This window comes from Bactrocera tryoni, chromosome 3 (genome assembly GCF_016617805.1).
Source record: "Bactrocera tryoni isolate S06 chromosome 3, CSIRO_BtryS06_freeze2, whole genome shotgun sequence".
In the NCBI taxonomy this organism is placed as follows: Eukaryota; Metazoa; Arthropoda; class Insecta; order Diptera; family Tephritidae; genus Bactrocera; species Bactrocera tryoni.
In genome coordinates, this window is record NC_052501.1 from 69,803,781 (window position 1) to 69,818,095 (window position 14,315).

At 38.0% G+C, this 14,315-nt stretch overlaps 2 protein-coding genes across 3 annotated transcripts in view; both read right to left on the reverse strand.

Moving 5' to 3' along the window:
• The window catches only part of LOC120770968 (protein charlatan), a 55,755-nt gene that overhangs the window by 39,695 nt on the left and 1,745 nt on the right, over positions 1-14,315 (reverse strand). The window lies entirely within an intron of this gene.
• Positions 7,106-14,315, reverse strand: part of LOC120770749 — a 16,809-nt gene continuing 9,599 nt past the window's right edge. The window contains exons 6-7 of the mRNA XM_040098336.1: positions 10,607-10,703; positions 7,106-7,159 (exon numbers count right to left, since the gene is read on the reverse strand). Coding sequence (XP_039954270.1) covers positions 7,106-7,159; positions 10,607-10,703 — 151 coding nt within the window. The remainder of the gene's footprint in view (positions 7,160-10,606; positions 10,704-14,315) is intronic.

The window sequence follows — 14,315 nt, forward strand, 5'->3', positions numbered from 1 at the left end:
TACGTATTACGTTCACGTATCTTTGGTATAATGAACTGTTTGAATCAAATATTTGATTTTCTTATAGGAAAACAAATTTTGAAAATGGATCACTTTTTTGCCCGAAGAAACCCAAGTAACCCTTTAAGGGGTTATATACAATTAGAATTTTCAAAACATCGATTTTTTATATATATATATACATATATTTAAGAATACAATATTCGGAATACAAGAATATTTTCGAAGTTACACGCAAATCTGAAGAGGCGTTTCAGAATGCTTGAATGTACAAGGCCAAACTTTAAGGCAGTGACCAACATTACTCGAAAACGGCTAAACCGATTAGTCCCAAATTTTAACACGAACTTCTTAAATATATTTTTTAGTAATTAAACGAATATTTTTTCTAACCGATAAATATTTTTTTATAGACAAATTAAGGCCGATAATTTGGTCAAAAATAATTTTTTTTAAAAACCACCATTTTGTCAAAAATTTTTATTTTGCTTATTCCTTCGATTTCCTTTACTAGATTTAACATAACGAAATCTGCTTGGTGTTTTAAATTTAAGGAATCCAGTTTAGAGAGCTAGTGGTCTTTGTTGAGAGGCGCTCTAGGAAATCAGCTGTCGTTCTTAATTATCTCAATAATCAATATAATTTGTCCTCAATTCGCATCCTATAACATATTAAATGAAATACGCCACAATTTAACACTGCAGGCACCACGGTGCGCTGTCATTATCAACAGTATCGGCGCCGGTACCAGCTGCTGAGTGGGTGAGCAGCGAAAAAGAGTGGCTTGTGAACATGTGCGCGCAGGTCAGAGTGAGAGGGGACAATAACAACAGCAACAGCGAAAAATTTAAACAAACTTGTGTGTATATCGGCATGCACATGTGGTCGAGTAGGGTGGGTTAACTGCATGGTCAACTGGCTGGCTGGTCGACTCTTGACTGCTTCAATAGTGCTGACTGCTGGTATGCCGGTGTATATACATATGTATGTATGTATGTATGTATGGATGGATTTTTTGCCCCTTCAACACAATTGCTTGCTGTTATTGTTATTTGTTGTCCATGGCATGTCTCATCACAGCAAAAGCAACGCTGCCGCCAGCCAAGTCGATCGGCAATCGGGCACAAAATCACCGTGCACAGCGCACCGGTGCGGGGTAGCGGTGCGGTACAGGTCAATTTCGTATACCAAAACACGCCTGCTCAGGTTTTATGTGGGTTGCTTGCTTCTTTGTTGTTTATTTTTTTCCCAATTTTGCCGAAAGGCCATACACACATAACTGATGATCATGGATTTCGCTTCGCTTTTCATTTTCGCTGCCATTGAGTTGGGTTTTAGCGCTTCAGATATTTGAGTACGCACATACATACATTTCTATGTACAAACATATATACATGTAACATACATATGTATGTACATATGTATATAGGCATTTAGTTCAGTCATTCAGCGTCGGTGGTGGTTGTTCGCTCCATAATGAGCCTACGAATATTCATAGACGGCATAGTAGGTGATAAGTGAGATCGCGATTGGGCATAGAACTTTGTATTATACAGCTACCAACGCTGCCGGCATCGTAAGGTGCAGCGAAGCGCAACGACGAGCTGAGATTCGTATAGGGGGTTCTACTAGCTCGGCAAGTCGTGACTCATAGCATTGAGAGCGCAGTTGTTCTATACACCGGCTAGTGATGCATGATAAGGGCTAAAGAGAATGCATTCTATTTTGTTTGCGGAAATCATTCCGGTTGTGGGAAGTGGGGACTCCCTCGGCAGCGGGTGGCTGTTTTCTAGCGTGACTTGCATCATTGCAATTACATTCGTACGTCATTGTTGTGATCTCATGCGATTATTAGAAAAATATTGTTTGTTTGTTTGGAAAAATACGGAAATAAATTAAGTACTGGAATCTCCAGCTTTTTGCGCGGTATTTTACAATTGCTCGCGTTGACCTTTGAACAAACACGTGTCGTAGGTATGATAGTGCAATGCAACTGACGTACGGTTATACGCTGCCATCTGGGTACACATAAGATATTCAAGTGATAATAATTGCATTTTTTTCTCAAGCCATTTAAAATTAATTCAACAAAGTCATCGATAAATATTTTTGCAATAGTTTTATAGTCGGCGTGGATCGTAGGAGATCTTCTGAACTACTTGCTCTTAGAAAAATTCATCTTGCCGTAATAGCAAGGGTTATTACTGGACATTATCCAATAGCCATTCTTGCGATACGGCTAAAAATATTGACGGACGCAAGTTTTCACAGTTGCATGGAGGAGGGTGATGGGTCTCCTCCATTATCCAGCCTTTGCGAGGCTGAGAATGATAGTTTAACTTCGGCGGACGAGGTCATTAGCCGTCTCTACACATTTGTGATAGACTCAAATCACATTTGTTAGGGTCCTATGATCAGTGGCGTAGCTAGGGGGAGCCGAAGGGGGCCGTCGCCCCGGGCGCAACGTCTTGGGGGGCGGCAAAACGATCTTCGCTGTTTTTTAATATTCAGAAAAAAACTTCAACAAATTTTTTTACAAAATTTATTATAAAAGATAAAGAGTTGTACTCTCACAATGAAATAATCTGAATAACAATGCAAAATATTAATTTTTACTCGAATACTCTTCAGTCTTGGAATTTGTCTTATATCTTTTGGCTTACAACTTTCTTAAAAATAGTGATAGAAATTAAAGATGCACTTTTCTAGCTTTGTCTAGCGACGTGTCACTCTCACAGTTACCCTATGCTTTGAATGTAACAAATACTTTTATTTCTCCAAATTTTCAAAAATGATATTTAAAAACTCCATTTCGGGCAAAAATTCCTGAAAATTGTGTCAAAAGTGTACAAGATATAGGGCGAAAATGGGTTTTTTCTATGTCTTTTAATAAGATGTCTTGTAAATTTACTATCAATTTCCTCAAAAACCGTATTGTGAGAATTTTGGAACTTCAGAATTTGCGTGGCTTTTAGTTCGTAAATTTTATATATGTATGTATGTTCTTAATATCGAAGATATTTTGTAAAAATTCAGTTTTGTTCGAACCACCTCATGAAACTTGTAGGTACATAGGTAGATAAAGGGGGGCGGCAGAACATCCTTGGCCCCGGGCGCCCGAAGTTGTAGCTACGCCACTGGACTCAACTATCCAACTCAGATCATTGTTAGGATAGACCTCTTATCTTCTTATGGATTGTACAAGCAACTCACTTAATGATACGGAAAGTACCCTACATATCACCAGCCACATTGTTGCTATTTCATTCTCCAGATCAAGTGAGGCTTTTGCTCCAATCGGAGCGCAACTTTTGGTAATGCGTGTAGTATAAAGAAATCAATTATTTTGGCATTAGATTGGTTTAAACTTTACTGACAGGATGTCATGCCATAAATAGGCCTCCTGGTTCTTAGTAATACTAGATGTAGGTTAAGTTTAATTTGGGCTAGAATATTCATCATAAAGGAACTCAACTCATTTGATTCTTCATCTAGTCCCTTGAAATATGAAGTTCTTGTGAATTTTAACTTTAACGCTAATTGAGAACTTTAACAGCGACTTGATATCCAATTTTGATTCTTCATCTAGTCGCTTAAAATGTGAAGCTCCTAAATATCTAAGACGAGTTCTGAAGTGTATGGTTAGGTTAGGTAAATAGATTAATTACTAGTGAGGCCACGAATGATGGAAGGAGTTTGATGCTACTGCTAGTGAGGTCATGCATTCCTTGACTAGCTTCGAGGTCACTGTAACTGATTTCAAAGCCTGTATAGCAGCTCTGCTATTGGAGTGGATGCATACCTCCCTAAAAGAACATGGCATCGTAGAAGGTTTTTCTATGTGTTTGTCTAAACTCTTTAATCAGAACAGCACTCTCAAAAATTGGACCGTCTGAAGAAATTAATCGCCCAGAAGCGGTCAACTTTGAGCAAAAGCATTGGAATTGTGTTCCATCAGAACAACGCTGTGTTCCGGTCAAGCTTGAATGATTTTTGTTGATGAAAAGCAGCTTTAAGAGAGACTTGTGAAATTCGACTGTTTTAGTTGTTAGCCAATAGAGACAAAGGTTTCTATGAGAATAACATTAAGAAATTACATTCCGAATGATAAAAATTTATGGAGAGAAATGGCGCATGTATGACCTCAATCGAATCATTCTAACTAAGCTAAATAAATTAAACTTAATTCAAAAACCACTTCCTACCCGGAAGTCTCTAAAACCGTGACACAATGAAATTTCTGAAAGGGCTGAAAGACGGATCACAGCGAGATTGAAAGTTTTGAGGCCATGCAGGATCGCCAAGATCATGGGCAAAACAAAACGCGAATGCTTTTTACTCACATGGTCTCGAAAGAATTGCAGTACGGTCTGAACTTGCCTGCTTCACATGCGAGCCGGATGGACATTAGTAATGACGATACATGCAGAAAGTGGTGGGAAGCAGGCATGAGAGAGACGCTGGAGCACTTCCTCTGCTGTTATTCACCATCCACCACTAACCATACACTTCAGAAATTGATCGATTTTGTTACGATTTAGCAGCCATGCCCGTCTGTATATGCGCAAACTAGTCTCTAAGTTTTGGTATTCTCGCAAGGATAATACGGCTGTGTAAGCTGACGTTGAGCAACATCAAAAGCTCCGTCAGAATTGGAAAGGATCTCTCCAAGCCGTTCGATACCAAGGGAGGTTTCAGACAAGGATACTCCCTATCGTGTGACTCCTTCAACTTATTGCTGGAGAAAATAATTTCAGCTGTAGAGCTTAATCGCGGTAGAGTCTTTTATAATATATACAGCTGCTGGCGTACGCCGATGATATTGATATCATTGGCCTCAACATCCGCGCCGTTAGTTCTGCTTTCTCCAAACAGGACCAGGAAGCGGAGCTTTTAAGTCTGGTTGTAAACGAGCACAAGACGAACTATCTCCTGGCATCATACAAACAGTCATTCGCGACCTGGCTCGCACGTCAATGTGAACAACTTAGAAGCCGTACATAATTTCGTTTATCTTGGAAACACGTTCGTTTATCTTTTGACCCTTGGAATAGGCAATTGAAAATTAAATTTCTCTCTCGACGAACAAAGACCAAACTCTACAAGTCGCTCATTATTCCCATCTTTCTATATGGTGCGGAGGCATGTTCAGTGATATTATCTGATTTTTAGGAGAGTTCGAGACTAAAGTTTTGCGGAAGATTTATTGTCCTTTGCGCATTGGCAACGACGAGTTCTGCAGTCAATGGAATGATGAGCTGTACGAGTTATACGACGACATTAACATAGTTCAGCGAAACAAGAGACAACGGCTGCGCTGGCTAGGTGATGTCGTCCGTATGGATGAAAACACTCCAGCTCTGAGGTATTAGACGCAGTACTCGCCCAGGAAAGCAGAGGAAGAGAAAGACATCCACTCCGTTGGAGAGAGAGGATCTGGCTGTAGTTGGTATTTCGAATTGACGCTGTTGTTAACTCGACAATAACCGCGTAAGTGCTGTCTACGCCAATAAAGAAAGAAGAAGAACGACTTCAGTTTTTGAGATATCGATCTGAAATTTTGCGTGCGTCCTTTTCCTCCGCAGAAGCTGCTCATTTATCGGAACCGTTGTGGACCATTATAACGTTCGGAATAAAGGGTGTGTATGGCAACTTGTTTATTTTTTAAGGTTATTCTAGCTTCGGTTAACGTTTTTCCGGTAAAACAAAAACTCCCGTTAGGAAAAAATATTTAAAATGGAGAAAGTCTCTTTAAAAAGAGATTTGAACTGTTATCTCAGAAGTTAAAATTGTGTCAATAATTTATAGATCCCACATCTTTTCGGACAATCTTAGGATTTTACTTATTTTCTTTATAGGGAAGAAATGGTGGTTCACATTTCAGGGTTCAGGAACTTCATGATCTTCATAAAACACTGTTACGTCACTAAACATTTTCGATTCAATGAAAACTTGATTTATCACTTTCGCAATGTCCCTTCAAAATGATGAAAATATCTATGAAAGCTTTTCACAACTACCTCATACTCTGACTCACTGGTCCATTGACGCGGTACAATCTAGTTATGGAAATTCCACAAAACGAGCGCGCGTCGCAAAACGTGTAGTGCAAATCACCTTACTCAGTGAAATTGAAAGTCAAAACATTCAGCCCGAGTGGTGATGCACAGACATCGAGTGAAGTGAAGTGAAGTGGTCGCGCCGGTAGCAACGAAGTAGCCAACACAAGCGCTAGCGGTAGCGGCGCATAGCAGCTCTCGGCCACTTTCGTCATCAAACAACGAATGTCTAGCGCGCATACTTTGTTATACATGTATGTATGTATGTGGGTATGATCCAATGTACAAAGTCAACAAAATGCGAGTATAAAACTAGTTAGTGAATGATCAGCAATGTGGGCAACAACAAAAAACGGTAACATTGAAAGAGTCACAACAAAGTGGATTGCAGCATCCGTACGTCAAGAGAGTTCCCCATATTTATCGTACAACAAATGCAATACATCAGCGACTCAATGTATGCGTGTGTATGTGTACCTCAGAACCAGTTTTGCAAACTGTTGAGATTCACCTCAGGGGCTCACAGCAACAACACGGCACTGCACCTACACTCCACAGGCCCGCGTTTGGACAGGAAAAACGTATCGTATGATTATGAAATTTGTTGTTGTTGTAGCGTTATTCTTGTACACCCGTCTAGCCGTCTAGTGGCTGGTGGCTGGTGGTTGTTGGTTCGAGGGGGAACATTGAGTAAGTGTACGGCGATCACTGAGCCAACAACGGCCGCAACTGTGTCTGTGGCGCTCGATCGACGGCTCTTTGAAGCGCAGTCTTAATACACATACATGTGTATATATGTATACTACATATATACATACATAGGCATACAGTTAACTAATATTTGGCATGTGTACGACACAACGGCATTGGCTGCCTTGTCTTTCGTCTGGTGCGCCGGACCGGGTCCAAGTGGTGCGCCAAATGGCTTCGAAGGAGTGCTGTGAACAAACACACACACGCACTCACATAACCGTGATATAATGCGGTGCTGCAGCGCAAGAAGGTCAATATGGATTTACTACCAATATTTACTCTTGTTGCACCTTTTATGCGCTTTGTAACTGCTGCAGCTCTTGTTGTTGTTGTTGTTGTTGGGAAACCTGTTGAGTGAGTTGAAAATTGAAATTAGGTTGTACGGCTCAAGGAGTGCATCGTTAATGCTGGGGAAAACTGGCTTGCTTGCCTTGCAAGCGAGTGGCGTCCAGTGAGTCAGTAGGGCTTCCTGGTAAACGGATGTGCTGTTATGATTTTGGTATGAAGGGGCGGTTCGCACGGTTGTCGGTGTCGGCGCATGTGCGTTCGTGTTATGTGAGCTGAAATTGGGTTACGCGGCGCAGGTAGTTGGTGCATCAACATACATATGTACATACATAAATACTGCTGACTAAACTATGTTTGAGTAGATGCGAAGTATTTTCATAATAAATTCATTCATACGAGTTGTCAAATGTCATTCATGGACCGTAGTAAACTAGTAAGTTTCCTAGCGAATGCATTAATATGGTTTTGACGCCAGTCAGATGGATCACTGGATGCGCAGGCCTTGTATTGTCTTGTACTTTCCAAAGGATTTGCACTACCTAAAGCTTTTCTTGCTGAATTTTTAAGTTTTGCACTTTAAAAATAGAATAGTTAGAACCGAAATTTCTATTTGTTCACGAAAAGCACGATAAAATATTGTCCAACCTTCGAAAACTACCTTAAAAAAGGTGAGACACATTCAGCTGCAACTTAATAAAATAGGTTATGGAGCCCTTAAGGAAAATAAATAAAAATTATTTGATGGAATTTAGTATAGATTGCTCAAAAGTTTGGATCCGAATAAGTCTACGAATTAATTGGAGCATTCTTTTGAGATCTTAAAACAGGAAATAGCAGAAAAATCACGGTGACCAAATCCGCAGAATTTGGTGGATCTGGAAAGAATCCAAAGCAGTTGTTTCATTGATTTCAGAAACATCGGAAGATTGAGAGTTTTTGAGGTTCTCACTTGGCAAAGCACATTCGAAACCCGAGGTTATCATAGATGATATGTCCAACACATTCCGTTCATATCTTTAAAATGCTAGTTATCTCCTTTAAATTAATTTTACGGTCGTCCAAAATCGTTTTTTGACTGTATTTGAAAAAGCTTCTTTTGAACTCCACTGCGTTCATTGTCTGCGGTGTCCAAATGACACTTTTCTGTGTCCCTTTGGATCTACTATTGGACTGAGCATAAACACGACGAACGCTGGCCATTCAGATATATCTTCATCGGTCGAGAAGGATGTAGCCATGTGTAGAAGTTAACGCAATTAAGGAAAGCTTTCTAAGCGCTATTCACTTGGGAGTGGCCAGAGACGATTTTTTTTATATATGACTTCCGGTCTTAGACCAAGTATTCTCTGAGTAGCCAAAAAATATCCGTTTGAAGGTGAGCTAAAATGAGGAAGCTAATCATTGCTTACCAGCGTTTTGCCCTTAATTTGGGACCCGCCACGTAAAAAAATTCTCCCGAGCAAAAGAACACAACATCCTTGGATGAGTGACTCCCCTTTTGATGACGACCACTTCAAACGTATTAAGGAATACGATTTAATTAGAAAAGCGCCGCTGCCCAACTGATGGATGTCTTCGTAAGAGTAAAGGCGCACACCACCGCGTTCCAAGAAGTGCCATTGGTGGGACAAGGACTGAGACGAGTAGGTCCTTGTGGCATTTACTACAGTGGCCATATAAAGTACAGCAAATTTGGTGTGTGATTCGTGGTGAGAGAAAGACTCCGTCGCCGAATACTGGCATACACCCCGTTTGATGAACGTCTAGCCACAATCCGCGTCAAAGCGTTTTTTAACATATCGCTGACTTGCGCCCACGCACCGGGGGAAGAGAAGGACAAATTCTGACAAAGCAGCATAAAGGCAGCTGTCAAAAGCGGTTTTAAAATCGACGAAGAGGTGGTGCGTCTTGATCCTCTTTTCACGGTTCTTTTCCAAGATTTCGCATGGTGAATACTTAGTCAGCAGTTGATTTTCCAGGCCTCCAATGCAGAATAACTCCTGCCAAAAGGTGTTACTTCGGCAGAGGCATGAACGATGACAATATCTGATGAGTCGGCGTTACGAGTTTTGGTTCTGTGGAAGATTTATGGTACTTTGCACATTGAGCACGCCGAATACCGCAGTCGATGAAATGATAAGTTGTACGAGATATACGACGACATTGACATAGTTCAGCGAATTACGAGACAGCTGCTACATTGGCTAGGTTATGTCGTCCGAAGGTGAAAACAATCCAGCTTTGAGTGTATTCAAGGCAGTACTCGTCGGGGGAAGCAAAGGAAGTGGAAGGCTTCTACTCCGTTGGAGTGGAGAAAGACCTGGCTTTACTTGGAATCTCGCTAAAGAGTGAAAGGGAAGAACGACTGACACCTTGTTGTAAACTCGGCTATAACCACGTAAGCGGTGTCTGCTGGACAAATGACCTCGTCAAGCCGGCTTATAGTACGTTTGAGGAACGAATATTCGAAAGTATGGGCGCATTTGAAAAGACGTCTCCGTGCGTTTGAATCGGTTCCCAAAACTTGAAACGCCCTTTTCTCGAAACGCTGTTTTCAGAGTCTGTAGTCCATAAGGAATAGTCACCCATTGCTATGTCTGCGCTTGACACAAATTTCAACATACTCTGTGCCCTCATTAACCGTACCTCAGGCCGTGAGACCTTCAAATGCTTGAAACGTTGCTTTGCCAATGCGAAACCGGTGCATTTGGATCTTCGTTGCCATACTCCTGCCCCGACCGTCGTATAGACAATACAGGAGTTGACCAAACTCAATTAAATTTTGTGTTACAGCAGTACACCCATATTGCTAAGGGTTTACCGTTCTACTGTTTAATTGCCCTTTGTGAAGCGGTATGCAGTAGAAATGAAGTCGCTTGTTCCTGGCAATACTGCCCATTGCTGCCTCCCAAGAGATTTGTGGCCCATATATGGACCGAGGTTATAACCTTAATTGCTATATCGATGCTGCTATTCTAGTAGCAGATGCAGGGCGGGCAAAATTCAAGCCAATTGATTCCCGGTTATACCCCTGTGACCTGGCACCCAGATGAAGTGAACTTGGTTGCGAACTGATAGGCTTATTGAAACGTTCTTTGCACTCCTGCACTTATATCGATTTATATCTCGTAAGCTGAAATCGCTTCAAGTGTCGCCTGACCAACACTGAGTATGGTGTTACTTTCAATGCGATAGTTGCGTTAGAGGTTTATCTCTACAAACCGACTTATAGCAAAGGCTACTGCTTGGAAACGATGGAGCCATGTGTAGAAGTTCACGCAAGTGAGGAATATTTATTTTCTGACCGCCATATACTTGGGAGTGGCCAAAAACGATTCCTTTATGGCTCAAGCAGCTCATGACTTCGAAGTCGAGCTAAAGTGAGAAGGCGTAACATCTCTCCCCTGAATTGTGCGTAGGGTTTGGGACCCGCCATGTAAGCAGCCTTGGAATGGCTATAGCCACCAATAAATATGAATTGCTTGGAAAATGCTCGGAAAACGTACCATAGGTTTGGAAAGTTGGGCACGTGATCCTGCGATACCTGCACCAATGCCTTCCGACACTTTAGAGCGGTCAGTGTACCATTTAATAGTGCTACTCCTTAGAAGTAGGTCAAGAATGCGGTTATACCATTTCTCCTTACTGTCGAGGGTAGCTTTAAACTTCTTATTGAGGCTTATCTTTTTGGTAATACAGTCCCTCGGGAGAAGAGCCAGTAGTGTTTCATCACTTAAATTACCTTCTCTTTCTCAAACCCTCAAATGCCAACACTGAACCTTTCTAAGTTTTGTTGTTTGTTTGATTACTAAGTGGGACGGTGTATTCCAGTAAGACCTCTAGTATTGTTGTCGGGCACGTACGCATTGCACCCGATGCTCATACGAAGGCAAGTCTTAGCAGTTTCGATAGTTGGATTCCTACTGAAATTTGTGATGCTTTCGAAGCCAATGCCAACGCTCCGTACGTGGTAATCGGTCTCACGATCACGGTGTACAGCCACCTGTTAATTCTTTGCTTGCAGCTCCTGGATATTCCAAAGTGAGACTCCAACATTTGACCTCATAAGTTATCTTTTACTAACTCTGCGAAGGGATAAGTCCCCAAGGCCCGTCAAGGACCTTCTTTTGGTAAGTAGTTTTCGTCGGGTTGATCTCACATAGTATTCAGCATTCCGTTGCAAAATTCATATAATATTGCAATATAAAGTTAAAATTAAATATTCAAAACCTAATCAGTCCAGGGCTCTGAGTGGGTTAATGTGAAAAATTGCAAAGTTTGCCACTCTTTTAGATACACAAAATTCATTCAACCACAAACAAACGCACAACCCCAATTTATATCGGTGATTTTTCATTATTCCTGCGCACACGTCCAAACACAAAAACAAATACGAATACGACTACGTCAATTAATGCAAGCGAGAGCGCAATTAAGCTGCACTAAACGCACACACAAGCGCGCATAGAAGCGAAATAGAGCCAAGGCAGCGACACACTGCACGAAATATAAATTTAAATTCAAAGCGTAAACGGCAAGGCGCGCCATCTAGCGGCCAGTCAGGCGGCTTGAGTGCCATTATTGTGTAAAACGAACAAAGCGAGCGCGCAACGGAACATAAATAAACGGTAAACAAAACAAACTCAAACTACTCGCACTCGGCGCTCAGTGGCAGAGTGAGTGAGTGAGAGAGTGAGCGAGGTGGGTGCGCGGCACAAGAGTGAGACAACAAGTGTGGGCGCAAATGTCTGGAGCAAAACAAAAATTGACAGAACATGGAAAGGTGCGTGAAAACAAGCGCACATGTGTGTGTGTGTGTGTTTGTCTGTGAAAGTTGAGCGCAAAGAGACAGCGTTAAAAACAGCAAAAAGCGATAAGTGGCTAAAGAATGTCGTTGGAAAGAGGAAATGCACAAGAGTGTGTGCCTGTGTTTGAGTGGGTTGACTGCATATTTAATTAGATGTATGTATGTGTGTCAAATCGCTCTACGCTTTGTTTGCTGCTCGGCTGTGTGCAAAGGAATTGCATTGAAAAATTGTTATAGATACAAGTTGAGCGCTAGCCTTTAAGTATATTAAAAATTAAGAAAGCGGAGCAAGGGTGTGTGGGTTAAGCAGTGCGCTCAACACACACTCACACCTAACTGTGCTTGTCACTCTGCGACTGCTGACGCTTCCGGCCGCCATATGTGTGCCTAATGCCTAAAGTTGTGGGAGTTGTGGACCAAATTAAATAAATATATACTCGTAAAAGCGAAATTAAGGCAGGAGTCAGTTGAGTTGAGTTATCGGCGAAGGCGAAAAAAACTGTTAGACAGTCGACAGACAGTGGGCAGTGTGAGCGCGAGTGGTCTTATTTAGATTTGTAGTTATTCGTGTATTTGTATATGTACATGTGTACATTAGGGTTGCGCATTTTTTACTTAAAAAGGTTTTGTTTTAAAATTTTCAAATTGAAATTTTAATTATTTGTGAATTTTATTTTTCTTATAATAATAATCTTGCATATTCTGCGAAAACTTGCCATAATATACATGTATGTATGTATGTACATATGTACATATGTATGTATGTAATTTTTATATTACAAAAAAGTAGAGATCTTTATATTAATTTTTAGTTTAGCATACTTGGGATTACAATTTTAATTTTTTAGTTTTAATACGATTTTTGTAACCAAAAATTAATTTTTTGAAAATTAAAAAAATAGTTCGATATTTGGGATCAGAAAATCCAAATTATTTTTAATTAATATCTTATGATCAAAAATTAGTTTTTAGGTTTAAAGTGCGGCATTTGGAATTAAAAAACTTAAAATAGTTTTTTATTGAAAATTTTGGTAGTAAAAAATAAAAAAAATATTAGAAAAAATTTTTCTAATTACGAAAAAATTATTTTTAATTAAGATTTTTGAAATTAATTTCTTTTTTTCCAAAATGTTAAACTATTTTTATTTAAAAATGGAAAACATTATTTTTAATTAAGACTTTTGAAATTAATTTTTTTCCAATTTTTGCGGTAGAATTGGAATTTTATTAGAAATCAGAATTTCGGGGTTATAAAATTTATATTTAATTTTCCAATATGGTATTCTGAATTAAAAATTTCAAAATTATTTTTAATTAAGATTTCTGAGATTATAAAATTTATTTTTAATTTTTCAATACGGTTTTCTGAATTAAATATTTTTATATTTTCTTAGTTGTTATTTTCGTGACTTTTGTTTTATTTTTTCAATCCGATATTTAGAAGTAAAAATTTGAAAATTATTTTTAATTAAGATGGTTGGGATTATAAAATTTAGTTTTAATTTTTCTTTTTTTTTAAATATTAATTAAATTATCTTTTTTAAGCATTATTTATTTTAATTAAGATTTTGGGATTAAAAATTAAATTAATTTTTAATTAAATTTAATTAATTTTAAATTTTTTTATGCGGCATTTAGAATTGGAAGTTTTACAACTATTTTTTATTAAAATTTCGGAATTACGAGAAAAGGGTTAATTTAAATTTTAGTTAAAAATATTAAATTAAATGTTAATTAAAAACTTATGAAAAATTAATTTCAATCCTTATTAAAATTAAATTAAAAATATTGAAAAAAATAATTTTATTCGAAATTTTAAATTAAAATATAATTTAAAAGATAATTAAAACATAATGAAAAATTAATTCAAACTCAAATTAAAAATATGAAAAAATAAAAATTTTAATTAAATTGTTAATTAGAAAATTATGAAAAATTAATTATAAATTAAATATTAATTAATTAAAGAAATTAATTTAAATGTTAATTAAAAAATTACAAAAATTTCAATATTAATTAAAATTAAACATATTAAATAATAATTAAAAATTATTATACATGACTTTCAATGTTAATTCAAATTCAAATTAAAAATAATAAAAAAAGCATTTTTAATGAAAATTTTCGTTTAAGAAAAATAATAATTAATTGAAATGTTCATTAAAAAATCACGAAAAAATAATGTCAATGTTAAATTTAAAATTAAAAATATTAAAAAGAAATAAAACATATTTAAATTAATTTTAATTAAAAAAATGTATGTATCTAAATGTTAATTAAAAAAATTATGGAAAATTAATTTGCTCATTTTCAATGTTATTTCAAATTAAAATTAAAAATATTAAAAAAGAGTAAAACAATTTTAATTAAAAAAATAATTTAAATATTAATTAAAAATTTAAAAAATT